Source organism: Dipodomys merriami, unplaced genomic scaffold (assembly GCF_024711535.1).
Source record: "Dipodomys merriami isolate MVZ:Mamm:240054 unplaced genomic scaffold, mDipMer1.0.p SCAF_2, whole genome shotgun sequence".
NCBI classification, from domain to species: Eukaryota; Metazoa; Chordata; class Mammalia; order Rodentia; family Heteromyidae; genus Dipodomys; species Dipodomys merriami.
In genome coordinates, this window is record NW_027203381.1 from 90517612 (window position 1) to 90537630 (window position 20019).

A 20019-nucleotide genomic window follows, 5' to 3' on the forward strand; every position below is an offset into this window, starting at 1 on the left:
ATCTTACTGTATAATTGTTTCCCTGAAAAGAAATTGTATTTTTTAATTCATGCTTAAATAATATGATGCTTTGGGGAGAGGTGGGGGAAGCCCAGAAATCTGGATTAAAAAAAAAACTCATGAGATAAAAGGTCTTCAAATACATAATTAAGATTAAATGAATCATCTTTTACTCATTAAGCATATTATTTTACAGAGTCATTAAATAGATTCAAATAATATTGCACGGGCTTAAGAGGATTAATGCCTAGCCTCACCATTTGTTTGCTGAGAACTGCAGTTTACTGAGGAGGAGATCCGCATCTTACTGAAACCTTCCCCGGAAAGATGGACTAAGAGACGCAAATTAAACGTGGGGAATTCTGCCTTATTTTCCTGAACTCGCCAAGGATTTAGAGATCTAGGCCTGCCCGTGTTGTAACCTCTTCCTTAATTTACTAAAGCAACAAACACAATTGAAGAAAGAATTTCTCTCTTTTTTTTCCTTCATACTTTCTACCTGGCATTCTGTTTAATTTTAAAAAAAAAAAAAACACATGAGGAAGAAATCTTGATAGCAACTGGGTGACATCTACACGAGTCCTTTTTTCTAGAAGACATGGTCTTGGCTTTCCAGTTGGTCTCTGTCGCTTATATCTGGATCATGTTCACGCCAGATGCCTCCTGTGTTTCTAATATCAGGAAGCCCCACCAGCGGTGTGCCTCTTCAACAAAACAGACCCGGTAAGGCTCTCAACACAGTCCATGTGATTGCTGCTCTAGCCCTCTCACCAGACTCCTCAGTCTGACTAGAAATATAAAAGCATACCTTGAGTGGAAATCTATTTTTGCTGGCAGTGTCTGCCTCCAGATACAGCATTTACTCTTCAGAGTAAATAACAACTGGTTGGCAATAGAACGAGCAGAATAATATGCTTCATTTACACTTTATATCTGTAGCAAATAAATGATGCCTGTAGAAATCTCCTTTCAGTGAATGTATTTCTTCAATGAGTTACACATTGCTTTTATTAATAGAACTTGTTTAATGTTTCTTCAACATTTTTTAAGTAAAAGTATGCTAACCTATAACTTCTTTAAGTAAGTATTGGTGAGATAGTCTCATGTCATTAAAACTACTTGTTGGGTTTTTTCTTCTATTTAAAATATCATTCTAAATGTGGTATATATACACAATGGAATTCAATGTTTCCATCAGAATGAATGAGATTGCCCTATTCATAAGGAAATTGAGAGACTTGGGAAAAATGGTATTAAGTGAAATAAGCTGGACCCAAATAAACATAGGTTCCATGGTTTCCCTCATTTTTTGTAACTAAAATGAGTCTCTGAATCTACAAGTAAACACACTGGATGGTAAAAGACAAAAAAAATACACTTGGACAACATCCATTCTAGACACTCACATAGTGAGACCAAGGAAAATAGTCATAGGAGAGGATCACAAAGGCTCAATAGCTATGTGCAGATGATCATTTAAAATGATGTTTGTTGAAGTGAACTCCAAGAAATGGACACAAGAGGTTTTGGATTGTTTTGGTTTTGGTTTTGGTTCTCCTCCTTTGTCACTGTGTTTGTTCCCAGAACCTTTTGTCTTGAATGTAACTTTATCTGCTTGGGGGAGGGTAAGGGTGAGCACAGAAATGGTGGGACAAAGGATAAACTAATTCAGCAGTGATTCTCACTAGACACTATGTTGAAAATGAACTCTACAACTTATGGGGGATGAGGGTCAGGAGGGAAAATGGGTAAGAAAGAGAAGGAAGAGGTGACACTGCTCAAAAAGAAATGTACTCATTACATGACTTACATTCTGTAACCCCTCCATACATCACCTTTACAACAACAATAAAAAATTTAAGTAAGCAAAAACAGATATTAAAAATAAAACCTCATTCTGAATGTCAGCCCACGCTCCTCAGCAAGGAGGTCAGCTGACTTCACAGTGACCAGTGACTCACAATGTCTGGGTATTCACAGACTTTAGTGCCATTAACTGCCAGGAATTCCTTTGACATGGAAAACTAGAGAATTTGCTCAGTCTATTAGCAATATGCCTTCAAAAATCACAGAATGTCTTTTTTTTTAATCCTAAATCAAAGCCCAACAAAATAAGTACCAAAAACTTAGTACTTTCAAGGAGGTAGGCAAGGGGGAACAGGTAGAAGAATGAAGGGGGAAAGGAGTAGAATGCAGGCAAAAAAGGCATTGTATATACCACTTGATTGAGAAAAATAAGGGAAGGGATGGGATGGGAGATCTGGATGTGAAGGTGTTAAAGGGATGACACAGAACACGGTGCATTGTATAGATAAATTGGTTTATTAAATGTCAAAATTTTAAGAAAAAGGGTGGATTGGGAGAGGTGGAGGAGAATGTTAGAAGGGATGACAATGATTAAGTGGCATTATATTCATAAGCTGCTTTGTTGAATGGCAACTTCTTTGTACAACTGCTTAAAGATAATTTTTAGGGGGTAGTAGGAGAAAACAAAGGAGAGGGTAACAACACTCAATAAGAAATCAACTCATGTAACTGTAACCCCTCTGTACAGTATCTTTACAATAAAATTTTTTTTCAAAAAAAGATAATTTTTTAAAAAATCCCCCCCCAAAATGAAAAAATCCAAATAGACCCAGAAGAAGAAGGATAAAGGATAAAGATGAATAATCTCACCAGTAAACAGGGTGACAGAGGTTCTGACAAATTGCCCTCACATGCTGAATGTACCTAACACTCACTACAGGATCAGTAAAGATGACACCAAATTTTATTATCTACCTTCTGAAACTTCAGCTTTAATGACCAAAACCAAAAGGAAATAGGGATTAGATTCCTGATTTCAAATCTCTTCTTTAACAACGCCCAAGAGGAAATGTACTCATTACCTTACTCATGTAACTGTAACCCCTCTGTACACTATTTTTACAATAAAAAAATTTTTAAAAAATTTCCTTCTCCGGCTGGGAAGGTGGCTCAGTGGTAGAGCGCTTGCCTTGCATGCATGAGGCCCTGGGTTCCATTCCTCAGCTCCACATAAGCAAAAAGAAAAAAAAAAGCCAGAAGTCGCACTGTGGCTCAAGTGGTAGAGTGCTAGCCTTGAGCAAAAAAAAAAGTTCAGGGACAGTGCCCAGGCCCCACCAAAAAAAAAAAATCTCCTTCTCAGAAGTAGCGCTGTGGCTCAAGTGGTAGAGTGCCAACCTTGAGCAAAAAAAAAAGTTCAGGGACAGTGCCCAGGCCCCAAATTCAACTCCCAGTACCATTACCAAATTTTAAAAAGAAAAAGAAAAGAGAAGAAATTTAAAAAATAGTCTACCTCTCACACTTTCCTTCCAGCCTTTAGCTACAATGACAAACCAGACCCCAAACCTGAAATGACACATCTGTTCAGCTGAAGGCAACTAAGCAAGAGTATGTTTGGGGATGTAGACTGATACCAAAGTATTGTGTTTTATTTCTTAATTGCTCGTATTATTTATGTAGTCTAACTTATACATGTAAAAGGAATGTGAGGCCAAGGGGAAAGGAGACAAATAAAAGGAGGAAAGGGGAAAGAATCCAGTCAAAAATTCTTTGTATAAACCACAAAATGCAGAAAAGTAAGGGAAGGGGTAGGTTGAAATGGGGTGAGAATGCGAAAGGGCTGGCATTGATCAGGATGCATTGTGTTCATAAACCACTTTGTTAAATGGCACCTTCTTTGTAGAACTACTTAAAGATAAAAATTAAATTTAATAAAAAGCTGCTTACAATATCATGTACTCTTTACATGGTAGATTTGTCCAGTCTGTTTAGTAGATGTTTCCATCAGAAAACTAATCTATGGCACTGGTCCATTAGAGTTGCTCCCAATAATTCTTCCATGTGAACTTTTTAGTACTTCAAAGGGCGATAGGAAAACAATGACTCTTGGAAGTGAGGTGGGAATTTTTCTCTTAAACTAAATGCTTCATTTTAGCTCTTATTTGAAGAAAGAAAATTCTAGACACTATGTAAGTCAAATTTCCCACACAAAGGAACTTCCAGGATTTCTGAGGCTAAATATGCTTGTTTTTAGTTCTCTGACTCTTAAGTGAGGCACACCTTTGAGCCACAAGTTAGAAGAGGGTTCATTAAAGCTTATACATGCTTCTTTTGTTCTTCAAAGAAAAATCCTCTATGGCACTGGGGGATAAAGAAACCTTCACACTGGTTCCCAAGTAACCAGCTAGAAGGGAACCTAGACACTGTCCTCGGAAGATAGACCAAGCCAGACAGCCAACTTCTGAGCTGTCACTCAGGACTTTCTCCTGTAGATTTTAAAGCATCTGAAAACACTACAGAATTGCTATAGGGCATAGTTTCTAGAGGAAGTCACCCAAGCTTCTTCATAATCTAGTTTGTTAGTAATATAGTAATTTCCCCAGCATCCAACCTGATTATGAGTTGACAAATGATGAATTAACTAATTATTCATCCTTTAATGATGTATGAGAACTAACAGAGTGGATGTGAAAGGAAGATCTGGTCTTTCGTTGAAAAGTATATGGTGGGGCTGGGAAGGTGGCTCAGTGGTAGAGCGCTTGCCTTGCATGCCTGAGGCCCTGGGTTCGATTCCTCAGCACCACATAAGTAGGGAGAAAGAAAGTCGGAAGTGGCGCTGTGGCTCAAGTGGTAGAGCGCTAGCCTTGAGGTGAAGAGCTGAGGGACAGTGCCCAGGCCCAGAGTTTAGGCCCCACGACAGGACCAAAAACAAAAAAAAGTATATGGTGAAGATAATTAATATAGTTTTCGCACATGACAATACAAAAAGAAAAAAAGAAAATTATATGGTGGCCTTTAACATTCACATGCATTATTTTGAGAGAGTTTTCATAAAACCAGGCCCTTAAATGCCTCGGCATTGACTGTTTATTCAGAATATAGCCTCGGTTTTCTTACGATAGTTCATGTTCTTTTTTTCCTTTAAATTTTTAATTATCTTTAAGTAGTTGTACAAAGCAGTTGCCATTTAACAAAGCAGTTTATGGATGCCATGCATCTTGATCAGTGTCACCCCCTGCAACCTACTTTCCCTTACTTTTCTTAATTTTGTGGTAAACACAGTGAATTCTTCACTGCATTCTTCCCCCTTTCCCTGCTTCATTTGTCTCCTTCTCTCCCCTTGGTCCCACCCCACCCCACCCCTTGCATTTACCTGTTTCCTGATGCTGGTATTGTGGGCTTCCATGTTCTTAATCTGATGGCCCTTTTTCATTGTTTCGTAAAGACAAAGAGAAGAGGAATATGACTGATTAGTTTTTGGCAAGTAGAAATGTCCTTGCTTTATCTAGGAAAGATCCAGACTGCCAGTGGTACAAAGAAGAACAGAGAAAGAACCTCAATGAATATTAATTCAATCTTTCATCCCTTGTATTGGGTGACTTTTCTATTCAGTGCTGGTTTGGGGAAGGTTGCTGCAGGAACACCACACTGACCAAAAGAACTATTAGCAGAGTGCTACACTATGCTTAAATCTCTATATGAGAGTCAAATGTTAAGTTTTCAGGAAATGTGTGAGCTTGCTTTAAAATGTTATTTTCAATAATTCTTTAGTAACACCTTTAAAACATTGTTTTAAATAATATCATTAGCTGGGCACCAATGGCTCATGCCTGTAATCCTAGCTATTTTAAGGAGGCTGAGATGTGAGGTTCACAGTTCAAAGTCAGGCTGGGCAGAAAAGTCCCTGTGAGACTCTTATCTCCAATTAACCACTCAAAAACTGGAAGTGGCACTATGGCTCAAATGGTGGAGCACTAACCTTGAACACAAAGAGGCTCAGGGACACCACCCAGGCCCTGAGCTCAAGCCCCACCACTAAATAAATAAATAAGTAACCAAATAACATCATTAAAATTTCATCTACCATTAACAAAGTAGATATTTCCAGTCATTTTCAGGAGTTGTTTAGATGAGGAGAGGAAAGATTGTCATCGGAGCTCATTCATGACACTGGCCCACTAGAGCTGCTACTTTCAAAAGAAATTAAAAATTAAATACCATAATCTAAGTAGACTTTTTTTAGTGGGGACGGGTCTGGTCTTTGAATTCTGGGCCTTGGCACTGTTCCTGAATTTTGTGCTCAAGGTGAGCCTCTACCACTTTGAGCCACCGAACCACTTCCAGTTTTCTAGTAGTTAATTGGAGATTATAGTCTCACAGCCTTTCCTGCCCCCAGCTGGCTTTGAACTGTGATCCTCAGATCTCAGCCTCCTGAGTAGTTAGGATTATAAGCATGAGCCACTGGCACTCAGCTCTAAGTAGACTATTTTAAAGCAAAGGTAGTAAATACTTATAACTCACTACTTTATATCAATTCTATTTTTAATTTAAAATTATAGCATAGAAATTGTTTCCTATTTTCTTTTTTAAAAAATTTTATTGTAAAGGTGATATATAAAGGAGTTACAGTTATATGAGTCAGGTAATGAGAACAGTTGCCACACTGCTTCATCGATACCATAATAGAACTTTAATCACTATATTATTAGTTTGAATAAGAACTGTTAATAGTGAGCATTTATTTTCAACATTGCACAGCTTTAATATGAGCAATAAATATCTTCACATATTTTTTTCATTTCCTAAGAAAACTGTAATTTTCCTGGAGTGGAATAACTAAGTCAAAGCATATAAAGTATCATGTGATTTCTGAGATGAGTTTCTAGACAGGTTTGCCAATATTTATTCTTCTACATGTGAAGTACAAATGCTCCTCCATCACTGTACGCTTATCAGCATGGAGGTCTGACATTACTCTATGTCTTTTACCCATTTAACAAGTAGAAAATGGGAGTTGTGGTTTTCATTTCATTTTCACTGTTAACCTTTCAATTAAATAACTTTAAGTATGCCAATTAGTTTTATCCAACTCATGTCAGCCCTAGTTGTTTTCAAGTTCAGTTCTGATCCAATGGTTTAATCAAATATGTAAAACATACAAAGAAGTTCTGTGAAGCAAACAGTGAAATGTCTGTTATAATGATGGATTTCCATTTCATTTTTAAACCTACAGTGTATCAGAATGAGTTAGGTGTGTTTTTCCTCTCCCAGTTCTAGCAATTTTCTTTTTGCCTCACAGTGACCTGCTTAGGCCCCTGAGATTGCTCAAAATCTATCCATTCCAACTTGCCAATGCCCTGATTTCTTAGTCACAGAATTAGGGTGGAGTTTCTGCTACTGAGGAGGAGGGCCAGAGGAATATGGCCTTTGTCTGATCCTAGATGGACAAAGTCTAAAGGGAAAAATCATACCAATTACCAAGATGTACACCTCCTGTTTTTCAAATGATATTCACAGTTCTTTGTGGACAAAGGCAAAAATTAAGAATACTAGTGTAACACATTCCCATCAACTGATATTCCTTTGTTTGATATCATTGAGGTTCAGACTTCCAAAACAAATGACTTGTCATTTAGTTGAATTATAATATTATTACAAAGTTTTATTAAAAATTATTACAGGGCTTGAAAGGTGGCTCAGTGGTAGAGTGCTTGCCTTGCATGCATAAGGCCCTGTGTTCAATTCCTCAGCACCAAATAAGCAGAAAAATCCAGAAGTGGAACTATGGCTCCAGTGGTAGAGTGCTAGCCTTGAGCTGAAGAGCTGAGGCCCCATGATTGACCAAAAAAAAATTATTACAATAATTTTCACACAAAGTTACATTACTATTTTTCTTTTTTAAGTAAGTAGCTCACTTTCATTAAATGTTGAGTATTTTCTATAGCAGTGGGTCTCTTGAGAAATTGTTAAAAACGCAAATTTTCATATGCTAAGACCTATTGAATCAGAAACTCTGGGCATGGAGCCCAGAAGTCCAAATGCTTTGGATGTATGCCAGAAAAGATCATATTTACAAATCATATGGTAGGTTGTCTTAAATGGAGTAGGTACTTAGTAAAAGCTGTGTGCTATTGCTTTTTAATAAATAGTGCATTCTAGATTTTTAGTATTATGTTTCTATAATTCTTGTTCCTTGGAAGTAGTTCAATAATTTAAAATACATAATGGCTTAACATGTTTTGAATCAAACTCATTGTCTTATCCTAATGGCTCTATTTCTATCACTGGAAGACATACATGTCTAAACCTTTGGGGCTTGGACCATACAGAGTGATCTAAGCTGTTTCAGGACCTGAAAATCTCCCCATCCAAGTCTCCTTATTGAGTGAAGAAATTCCTTTGATTAGTGTTTTGTTAAAATTCAAATTGAAAATGCAAAGGCATCCCAGGTATCCCGAGTGACAAGAATTTACCAAGTTTGACTCCTCAGGGTTTTGTTGTTACTGATACTGCTGATCAAGGTAATGCTGACTATGACAAGCACATTTTTCTAGTCAGGATCTGGTGTATGGCGTACCACACACCAGGGAAGGGTTTTCTCATACCTTCAGTCTCCACACCTGTAATGCCTCTGGAAAATAGGTGGCTCAGGGAAGAAAATGACTCTAAGAAGCACAGCACTGGACAAAGTCCACAATTACAGGGGCAGACAGGGCTGTCCTCTCTTCGGGATAAGTACAGAAAGGCACTTCCCATTTCCCTTCACCCTGGAGAGCTACAGGTAACACAGACTTTGCCTCCTTCACAACTTGGCTTCCATTGGTCCAAATGTCACTGACCTGTAAGTCCTAGAACCGCTGATGGGCATCCTGACTCCAGTCTTCTCTTGCTCTCTTATTTTTCTCTTGGAAACACTCCTTGCATCAGCTTACAATTTCATCATGTTTGATTTTTCAACCTCAGTGATCCCTAGACTCATGAAGGTGACTTACACAAGCCACCTTCACAAGGCATGCGACATTGCCAGGCTGTGATTCCTAGAGGCTCATTGAGTGTACTGGAGTCCATGAATCTGAATTTTGATTACCTTCCCCCAGATAATTGGAATTTTCTAAGTCTAAAAACCATAATCTGAGAAACATTGCTTGCATGTGAACTAATGCCATACTGTGTGTCTTCTGCAAGTCTCTCCCAAATTCTGTTTATCTTTCCTTACCTTACCCTTATATAACAAAGAGCCATTAGTGGCAGGTCTTTGACAATATGAAGTGAGAAAAAAGTGTGTGTGTGTGTGTGTGTGTGTGTGTGTGTGTGTTTCTGAACGTGCTATGTGGAAAACAGGTAGAATATACCTCTGAAACGCTTTCTTTTCTCCCTTTGGATGGGACAGCAAGCAAGAAAGTAGAATGAACAAAGATGACAGTACCAAAATATGGCCTCTGAAACATGAACAACTTCTCCATATAGAGGACCATGATTTTGCAATGAGACCTGGATTTGGAGGTGAGTAGTCTCTTTATAAAACTCTAGTTAAACATGTTCTGTAAAGACAGAGATGGGTTTTAATAACAATTAAAACTAAAGCATGAGTGAAGACAAACAGTTTTTTTAAAATAGCTAGCAGTATTTCAAGTGTGTATCCAGGATATGAAGAAGAGGAGATGGTCTGAGGCAAGTCCTGATAAAAAATGGAAGACCCTTTCAGAAAAATTAACTACAATAAAAGAACTGTTTATCTCAAGTGTTAAAACACTTGCTTAATGAACAGAAATCTAAGTTCAAATCTCAGTATCAAAAGAAACCTTTTATTCCTCTTGAATGAAAATAATAGAAACTTTATTTTCGATTCATCTTCAAACTTATTATTGTACTTTTCACACTGTGAATGTGTTCAGTAAAGTAAATATATGCATCTTGCCTATATAACAAATAATTTTTCCACTACAACCTATAAATTGGATTATATGACATTATAAGTTATTCTTATGGGCTGGAATGCTGGGCTTTCGTAGAAAACTCACAATCCATCAAAAGCGATAACTCCCTATGAACCAATTCTGCTGAACTGATTGAATTGTGTTTGTTTCTCTTCACTGTTTAAAAAATTGAAATTAATCAAAACATATTAGACTGGCTCTATACTTAGTCTTATAATGCACTACATTATTCCACCTTCACAGTGACTAGGAAACAGGAAATGCTGTGACCCTTAACTCTCAGGTGAGGAACCTGAAGCTGAAAGAAAGGAGATTTTCCCAAAGCAAGATACAGTGGCAAGTAAGGAGGATGGGAGAAGCCCAGAGGAGAGGCACGTGGTTGGGCCCCAGGCACATGGTTGGGCCCCAGGCACACGGTTGGGCCAAATCTTCCCTTTAGGAACTTCAGCGCAAGTGTCCTGTGGAGTGCAACAAGTTTGTTAGGAATTTTCAGGATCTGGGGGAAAAAGTCTACCTGTTAAATAATCCAGATCATCCTTTTCTCAATCGAAGTCTCCCATTTCCCTAGATGCATGAAACAGTACAGAATCCTAGGGATGTAGAGATGAGGAAATTGAAGATGAGGGTGAGAAGCAGGGTTCTGTCATAACTACTCAAAATGAGGTGGGAAACATCACACTCTTGTCCTGTCAAAGTTACAGCCAAGGGAAAGCACATCAGGATACAAATACATGGAGAACTCATTTGAATTCAGAGTCCTTTTGATAGAGGCTGATTTTGTTTTGTTTCTTTTGGTTCTGTTTTCTTTTCTTTTTTCCATCTCCTGGGAACCCACAGTCTTACAGTTTCTAATGACCTGATCTTAATCGATCAAACTTTCTAAGCATCAGAATCACATTTTAACAGGCAGGGGGGGTTACTCAGCCTCTCTCACAGGATTTCTGATCCACTTGATTGAGATGGGGACCCACAAATTTCATTTCTATAATTTTCCCCGATGCTGCTGCTGCTGCCTTCTCTGAAGATCCCATTTTGAGAATCATCATATTACATTTGATCATCTAACATTAGGTTAAAATCTTAGTGAGCTTATTCTTGCTTACTGAATTCTAAATTAAGATTTTAGAAGCGCTTGAAAGAAGGTTTAGAACTGTTATCATTTTTGTCCCCTTTAGAGACCCTACTTCTTTTTCTTTTCTCCTCTACTCATATTGATATTTCCTCATACTGATCATCTTTATTTTCCCCAAAATGTTTAAGCCCTGAAACAACCATGTAAGAGAAAAAGGCTAAATGTTAAATAAGATGCTACAACTACTATTATCTTGGTTTCTATGATTTTTTAAAAATGCTTTCCAAATTTTTCCTCCCATTTTGTGGCAGTATTTGGGTTAAACTTATCCAGCATGGGTCTTGATGGCCACGAGGGGGCGGCACGTGCACGGGAATGGCGTCTCAGGAGGCGCAATTCAACATAGACTCATTTCAACAGCCATGCAAAAAGCCTTCATTCCTATGAAGTTGGGCTCCTCAGCTAAAGTGCTTTCTAGTGAAAAGCAAAGGTTTTTATAGGGATTATTTTAGACCACTGAAAGTCAGAAAGAGTGAAAGAAAAATGACTGTTCTTGAAACGTGGACCTTGAAATAAACAACCCAGTGACATCTCATCACTCAAAGAAGTTGAATCATCTGTAGAACCGCCTGGGAGTTAATGTAAGTTCAGAAGCTCATGCCCCAACTCAGGGCTGCTGAGGACAGATCTGCATTGTGACATAATCCCCGTGTGGCTGGCATGCATGTGACAATCGACAGCCACTGCTGCAGATTGCTAATCACTGGCCTTTTATTAATCTCTTCTTTTAATCTAAAAGGCTTTGTCTTCATTCTCCTGTTCCTGTATCATGCCCAGACTAGGAAAATATAAAGTTGATCCTATTTTTTTCTTTTCTTACCCTTTGTTTAATATGTTAGAGATACATACATTTTTTAAAACTGATTTTCCCCTGTCTCCTTTATGAAGCTGTAAGTACAGCTGAGCTAGGTGCTTGTAGATCATGCCTGAAATCCTAGATTTTCAGGAGGCAGACATCTGAGAAATGTGATTTGAAGCCAACCCAGGCCGAAACCCTGTGAGGTTCTTTATCTCCACTTACCCAACAAAAAGCCAGAATTGGAGCTATGGTTCAAGTGGTAGAGTGTCTTCCTTGAACAAGCAAACCAACTAAGAGCAAGAGGTCCTGAGTTCAAGACCCAATACTGGCACCCAAAGGGGAAAAACACAGTGACCAAAAAAAAGTAGTGACAGGTGGAAAGTCATCTCACAATGAGGAAATTTTTCCAACCAGCTCTGTGATCCTGAACCTTCTCTCATCTGTCTTGATCAAAGCAGAACCTTAGACTCTGATCCATTTCTCTTTCCTCTCAAAGGCCAGATTGCTTTGAAAATCAGACTGCAGGATTTAAAAGACAGGCCTTTGTTTATCATCCTTCTCTTTAGACTTGTCCATAACATCAGCTCATGAACATACTTCCTTCCTCTGAGCTAAATGTAACTTCAGCACTTCTGTTGACTTAATGTGTTTTCCTAATTAGCTTTAACATTAAAACCAGCTGCTACTGTAGTGTTTTTTACTTTTATAAAGCATTAGAAGATTAATTGATTCATTATGTAGAAACAGGAGGAGATAAATTTAGGGGAGCTTTTTGTTTAACTTGGGTAATAAATTGCAGCTCATTTTCTGTATTTATGTTTTCCCTACCCATTCCATCTCCCATAAGTAAGGGCTTTTTGTTAGAGTCTTATTCATGATCATTTCTTTCTTTCATCAAAGTGAAATCAATTCAGCCTCTAGAAATTGACTAGGAAGCTAAGACACAATCTCAAGCTATAAAAGCTGCTTGTTCAATCTCTGCCTGTCATACAAGAGAAAAAGTTGTAAGGACCTGGGAATATTCTTGTCACTAACTAGTTTTGGATTTCAGGAAAGTGTAACATAGTCTTCTTTGAGAGTAAGTTCCCTCATGGCAGCTAACGCCAGTTCTACCTACCTATCAAAATGATGATAATAATCACAAGTATAATAATCACAGTATATAATGCATTTAAAATGCACTGGAAAAGGAAGATATATAACTTCTATTTAGCCCTCTTTATTCTGGCCTGCATAAAAAATTCAGACAGATGCTATATCTTTATATAAATATGTATGTTTATAAATGCTACTACCTAGTTAGTAATCCCAGGAAATTAATACCATGATCAGAAAGGTTAAGAGTAATTTAAATCTTATTATACTTAGTATCTTAGCTACAATTAATAAAAGTGTTTATAAAGTTATTGGATAGGCTGCTATTACTTATTACAGAACAATAGGTATTGAAAAGTTCGTTGTTGAGGATTTAATTGGGGTTTGGATACATTCCCTGGTGGGCTCCCACAGCGGCCCTCTAAGGAAGGTTGCATACATTATCCCTTCTGTTTTACAACTTAACAAACTGAAGTATGGAAGAGCTGAGATGTGCAGACTTTTGGCTGTGTTTCAGGCTTATACAGCTGCAGATTTTTTTTTCATCACATCTAACATCAACATGTCTGACTCACCTCCTCAGGTGTCAGAAGAATTACCTTTGTTTTCATAGAATCCAAAATTTTAGCTTCTTCGCCTTGCCCTTACATTCCTGTCTTCCTCCACTCTGTCCAGCAAGAATGCCAGAGCACAAGTGCTTAGAGCAAGAGGGAAGTCACCTTTGAGCCCTGACAAGCAGGCAGACCAGCCACACTGAAGACACACATAGTGCTTTAGAGCGAAATCGCTCACAAGAACCGGATTATCTGGAGGAAGAAAGGAATAAATCAATGCCAAAAACGCATTTCTTTCTTTATACACACAATAGTGGTGGTGGTGGTCGTCGTACTGGATGTGAACTCAAGGTCTTATATCACTAGGCAGGTCCTCTAGCAGTTGAACCACATCTCCAGCTGTATCTCCGAAATTCAGTTCTAATGGAAAAGCCATTAGCATTCACTCCACTGTCAAACCAGCCTTCAAAACCCCTATGGTTCCAGTGCTTGCTGATGTGCAATAACATGGATATATACTTAAAAAGTGGTCCTATTAGACTGCCCCAGGCTAGCAGAAAAAGCCACCAGCCAGTTACAGTTACAATTACAGTTCTGGATCCTAAAGATGTTGGCTCCAGGACAATCACTATACCCTGTAGGTGGGAGTTTTTACATGAAATGACACAATATTTACATGCAACATACGCACATTGTGTCTGTACTCTCCCAGATACTTTAAACCATATCTTCATTAATTATAAAACCCTAATACAGGGGCTGGGAAGGTGGCTCAGTGGTAGAGCACTTGCCTTGCATGCTCAAGGCCCTGGGTTTGATTCCTCAGCACCACATAAGAAAAAAGCCAGAAGTGGCGCTGTGGCGCAAGTGGTAGAGTGCTAGCCTTGAGCTGAAGAGCTGAGGGACAGTGCCCAGGCCCAGAGTTCAGGCCCCACGACCGGACCCCCCCAAAAAAAAACCCTAATACAATGTAAAGACAATATAAATATTTATCATAGTATGTTGTTAGAGGAATGATGATAAAAAAATCTATACATGATCAGTGGTTATTTTTTTATTTCTATTTTGATTTTTCTTCAGTAGTTCTGAAGGGAGTTGCCAGTCAGCAAAGCAGGTTATGAATACCATGTGTCTTGACCAACGTCACCCTTTCAATATTCTCACCCATCCCTCCCATCCTCTTCCCCACTTCTCTTAATTTTGTAGAATAGACATAAAATTTGTTTTCTGTATTCTCCCCCCTCCTTCTTTTCTTCCTTTGTTTACCACCTTGCCTGTGACCGCACTCCACCCTGTTCAAATATCCATTTCCTGATGTTTTATCTTGTTGAACTTTGATTTAGCCCTTCTAAAGAATTACAATGTTTGAGTTCTTCCATGACTCTACTATATTTCAATTAATACATTTTTGTACACTTGCAAACTAAAGTATTTACTTATAAAGTTACAAACTAATCCTTATTTCCACATATTAGAGAAAATATAATTTTCCTTCCTTCCTTCCTTCCTTCCTTCCTTCCTTCCTTCCTTCCTTCCTTCTTTCTCTTTGTTGTTTTTCTTTACACTTTCTTTTTGTTGTTGCTGTTTTTTGGAGTAGCCTGATCATCGACACTGGAATACAGGACTAGGAATGGTGACCTACATTCCTAAGAGTGAACTTTTTTGTTTTGCATCTTCCAAAATGCAGTCTGTGGCTGCTGACTGATGATCTGCAAAGGGACAGTTCCAAGTCTGTGGTGTTCATGTGTAGCACTACAAAGACATCCATGGGAGTGTAGTCTGCCAAACACTGCACCTATGAAAAAGACGGTGTTTGACATTTTCCAGAGTCAACGACTCTCTGACACTCCCTGACTGTAACATATGACCCTTGCCATAGTAGGTGCATAATTCTATATATTCTTAAATTTCTCCTATTTAAACCCCTATTAGCTAAAAAATTTGCATAAGAAAAAATAAAAATAAAGGTACCAGTTTTGTACTATAGAAAAAAATGTGGAGATGTCCCCAAACAAAAGATTAATAGTTATTGAAATAACATTTATTTATACATATGCTTTTCAATTACAGTCAAATATGTATCAACTGATTCAATTGGTAATAAGTGGATTTTTAATTTGAAAACACTGAAAGGTAACTCTCTGCTTTCTCTCTTTTTTTTCCCTCTGCTTTCTCTTTCTAAAGGATCCCCGGTACCAGTAGGTATAGATGTCCAGGTTGAAAGCATTGACAGCATTTCAGAGGTCGACATGGTAAGTTTCTTCATGGGATATTTATCTTTTCTTCTGAACAGATACATCCACTAGTGACAAATCATTGGGTATTTTAATAAAACATGTTATGTTCTATGTTATCAGTCTTTCCTTCTTCACTAAATAAGAGTAGTTATTTTGTATTGTTAATCACTTCTTTCTACCTCTAACTGCATTACTCAATTCTTTCCTACTTCCCTCTTTCCTTCTAATGTTTTTTCATAGAAGGAACATTGTAGACTATCATATTTAGCTATGTAACAAACTGGCAATAATCATATACACGGGACAATAATATCACATATGCAATATGGAATCACAACCATGGCCATTACACACAAAACCATAGATGATTAGACCAAGTTTCATCAACTCCTCCCAAAAGTTTCAAATAATATTAATCTTATTTATACATAAATAACAAGCAATAGAGGACAAGGGGTTTTTATCTTATAAGTCTAAAATTTTCAGACAACTTTGTCTATTCCCTTGAATGTTCTTGAAGTAGAAAACAGAGTTGTTTTACCTTTTAGTGAAAAATCTGTATTTTCAAAAAGCATTTTTCACCAACCACTGTCCAGAAAACTTAAAAGTAGTGATTTCTTACTGTAGTCAACTTTCTTCTAACTCTCCAGGTCAGAATATATTTTTATTAAGGCAATCCATGCAGTAACCCATACAATTTACTGTATATGGTAAAGACTCAGTTTATTCATGCCATATTATGCATGACTAACAACAACATGCCTAATCCCAAGGAATAATACAATGTGCTTCCATTTCAAACCTAGGAAAAACAAACTACCTTACAACTCACTGGTGACTCACTTGTAGTATACTGTAGTATACTTGAAGTATACTTGTAGTATACTGTGATATACTTGTAGTATAAAGTGGGCATAACTGCCCAAGCTCTATTATATGCATTAGTACTAGCTACTCAGGATGTGAGGATTGTGGTTCAAAGCATGCCTGGGTAGGAAAGGGTGTGAGACTCTTACCTCCAATTAAGCACCAAAAAATTGGAAATGGATCTATGGCTTAAATGGTAGAGCACTAGCCTTGAGCACAAAGTCTCAGAGATAGTGCTCAGGCCCCAAATTCGAGTCTCAGGATTGGCACAAAAATAATTATCAATACAAAGACAATTTTAAAGGGGAATATTTAGAATTTAAAAACCACAATTAAATAATGCACAACAAAATACGAGAATAATTTTCAAGGATACTTTCATAGAAATAATAATTAGAATTAATTAATAACCTGTCTTCTCTTTCCCAACATTCCTCTTCAAGTCATTAATACCCATGTCCATCAGTCCTGAGATGTACAGTATTGAAGTGATGATGTTGAGCCATATTCTTGTTGATTTGATGGGACTCTTTTTCTTTCTGCATAGGACTTTACAATGACTTTTTATCTCAGGCACTACTGGAAAGATGAGAGGCTGTCCTTTCCTAGCAAGACAAACAAAAGCATGACCTTTGATCATAGATTAATCAAAAAGATTTGGGTGCCCGATATCTTTTTTGTCCATTCTAAAAGATCTTTCATCCATGATACAACTATGGAAAACATCATGCTTCGAGTACACCCTGATGGGAGCGTCCTCTTCAGTCTCCGGTAAGGACGAGCTCTCTACTGCCTTGGCTTCCTCAGACTACAGTCATCCATACCAAAGCTGGTGGTTCCAACTTCAGACTAAACTCATGACACTGATGTCCATTTAATGATGCTAAATATTGGGACACAAAGGGAAGGTGTGATTTCCTCAAGTTCTAACACACCTATCTTAAAGAATTATTTTCTACTATAACTATTTCCATTCTGAGGAAATGTTCTTTGGGCAAATAGGATGAAACTAAACTCAGGAGACTAGCAAAAACCTGGAGCATACTATTTTAGATATGCTAATTCTCCATTCCAATTCCATTCCTGCTCTCCCTCAAGCAATGGTGGATTCTTGTGTTCACTAAATAAGGAATTGCCTGCCCTACATCCTCCTGTTTCCATGGACAGCATAGTCATCATCTGAGTTAACACTAACTTTAACTAACTTAACATCCTTTTTCTTTTTCTCCTTTTATAGTTAAGATACTTGTTTTAACACTAGGCTATAAAAGCCCTTCATCTTTAATGTTCTATATTTTCTTTTAGACAAATTAGACATATGTATAGTGAGTGGCTTGTAATAATTCAACTTTTTCAAAGTCCTAGGATTCTAAGAAAGATTGTATAATAGGCTGAAACAAATGACACCCCAAAATATATCTATGCCTTTATGTCTGGAATTGAGGAGGTTACTCTATAGGGCAAACATGAGTCCTCCCAGTTGAGATTAAGTTAAAAATTTTAAAAGGCGACATTCTCCTGGATTCTCTGGTGGAAATTTAAGTGCAATCATAATAATCCTTATCATTTAAAAGCAGAAGAGAATTTGATGCACACAGAAGGATGCACTCAATGTATTCGCAAGCCAAAGTTTTCTGATTCTTTGATTAATGGATTTCCCCCCTAGAATTCCTGAGGGAGCATGACTTTGCTCACACTGTAATATTGCACCTGTGATACTGACAAGACTTTTAGCCTTTGGAATCTTGTAAGAATAAAATTCTGTTGTTTCAACCACCGAGTTTGTAGTGACTTATAGCTGCAATAGAAAACAATGTCGAATTTTTGCTGTTTAAAAATACCTTGTACGAAGCAGTTACCAGTCATTTCATAAAGAACATCATTTTTTTTATTATTAATACAATCAATGGCAAGTGCTGTTTTCAAAAGAACTTTTGAACCTGGAGTAAGATGGAACGTATCAGTCCTGGAGTCAAGTGCTGGTAGGAGTTCAAGGCAGGAGTGCAATATCTGAACAAAAAATCAACTGTTCTAAATTTGTTTTGGTGAGAGGATGACTGGTAAAGGATTGACTTATTGGATTTTCTTCTTAACTTGCACACTCTAGAGAGACATTTGGCCTTTGCCAAGATCCTGTGAAGTAACTTCTTATCCCTTGGGATACTGTGCCTCTTGAAAGATTTTCTTTTGTTCATCTGGACTCCATGGGCCATACCAGAGAGTCTTACATTTACAAAATAATATGGTGGATGCTTTGAGTTATGTGATATCAGTTTGACCTCTGGAGACACTAGAGACTATGGTCAGCCATCTGACTAACCACTAACCATAACTACCTTGTAACCTCTCAGTTTAATCTGTGGTTATCAATGCCTGAGTGAGGGACCTTTCCCTATGCTCTATGCAGTGATGTCACACATCACTGCTTGCAGGATGAATCACTTGCTGTGTGGGTAACTCCACTAGGAGAAGAAGCCTGTTCCTATTCTCTCCTGTACCTTGCACTGTGCTCTGTTTCCATTGATTATTTTGATCCTTCTATCGTAGTATAGGCATCAATGAGTCAAGCTGCCAATCCCAGCAAGCTTTGTTGAGGTCTTTTTACAGTTCATTGGCTATTCAGGTAGTCTTGGAAACCCCTAAACTCAGAGCAATCAAAAAGAGTCAGCAGAGCTATTCTCAATTCTAACAGCAAAGCCAGCCCAATCCCAGAAACAAATCACCTTGTTTAAGGCTTGGTTTTGATATCGTCCAGTTGTGTAAGCTATTTGGTCATTGAACTCAATGTGTTCTATGAAGGAGCCTAGCCAAAAGACATCGGAGATTGATTCTAGCAGTGGTAACATACTATGTTTTGTTTACACAAAATGATGCTAGCCTAATGTTTTTGTTGTGTGACTATAGACAGCAGAATTAAGGCCACTAAAGATAAAATGATTGCACTCTTTTGATTAATTCAGAAGCACTGTGGGCAGGAGCATCTGCTGCCTTTGTTCTTCACAGACTTGCTTGGGGGCCTTTTAGGAGCCTCTGATCTGCTATTATGGGCACCAAAGTTTTTCCTTTGAGGCAAGATCATAATACAGAAGCCCCTGTCTGGAGTCAGGAAAATCTAGGAAGATATAAATTTTGGAAAACAGAAACCCCATCAGTATGCAAGTCTTTTGACTTAATAACATCTGAATTATACATTGTGCTCCTAGATCTGTTGCTAAACATGCTCCAGGCTTTTGCCCTCACTGATGGATAGAGAGTTTTCTCAAATAAACTTGCTGTGCAAAGGAAACCTTTACCTGTAGTGTTTTATTTCCACCACCCCAACTCGTTATTACTAGAGACTATTTAAGTTTACATCTCCCTCAAAGCAGATTATATTTAAATCTTTTTAAAAATCATCTCACTTTGAAGTGTGTGTTTCCTAAAACATCAGTCAGAACATTCAAAAGTGAGCAATCTGGAAATGGTGAGACCGGAAGCAATGATGAGAACTGGAATTCATTCTGGATGCTGCCTTAAGCAAATCAGCAACTTTTCAGAGTTTGTTTCCTTGTTCATTACTTGGACAGCAAAGAACAATGCCTGTTTCCAATTAGCC

General features: G+C 37.8%; 1 protein-coding gene across 1 annotated transcript in view; it reads left to right on the forward strand.

Moving 5' to 3' along the window:
• The first annotated feature begins 598 nt into the window (after positions 1–598).
• Gabrr3 (gamma-aminobutyric acid type A receptor subunit rho3) overlaps positions 599–20019 on the forward strand; it is a 39275-nt gene continuing 19854 nt past the window's right edge. Inside the window, exons 1-4 of the mRNA XM_070028767.1 lie at positions 599–723; positions 9194–9306; positions 15505–15572; positions 16972–17195. Coding sequence (XP_069884868.1) covers positions 599–723; positions 9194–9306; positions 15505–15572; positions 16972–17195 — 530 coding nt within the window. The remainder of the gene's footprint in view (positions 724–9193; positions 9307–15504; positions 15573–16971; positions 17196–20019) is intronic.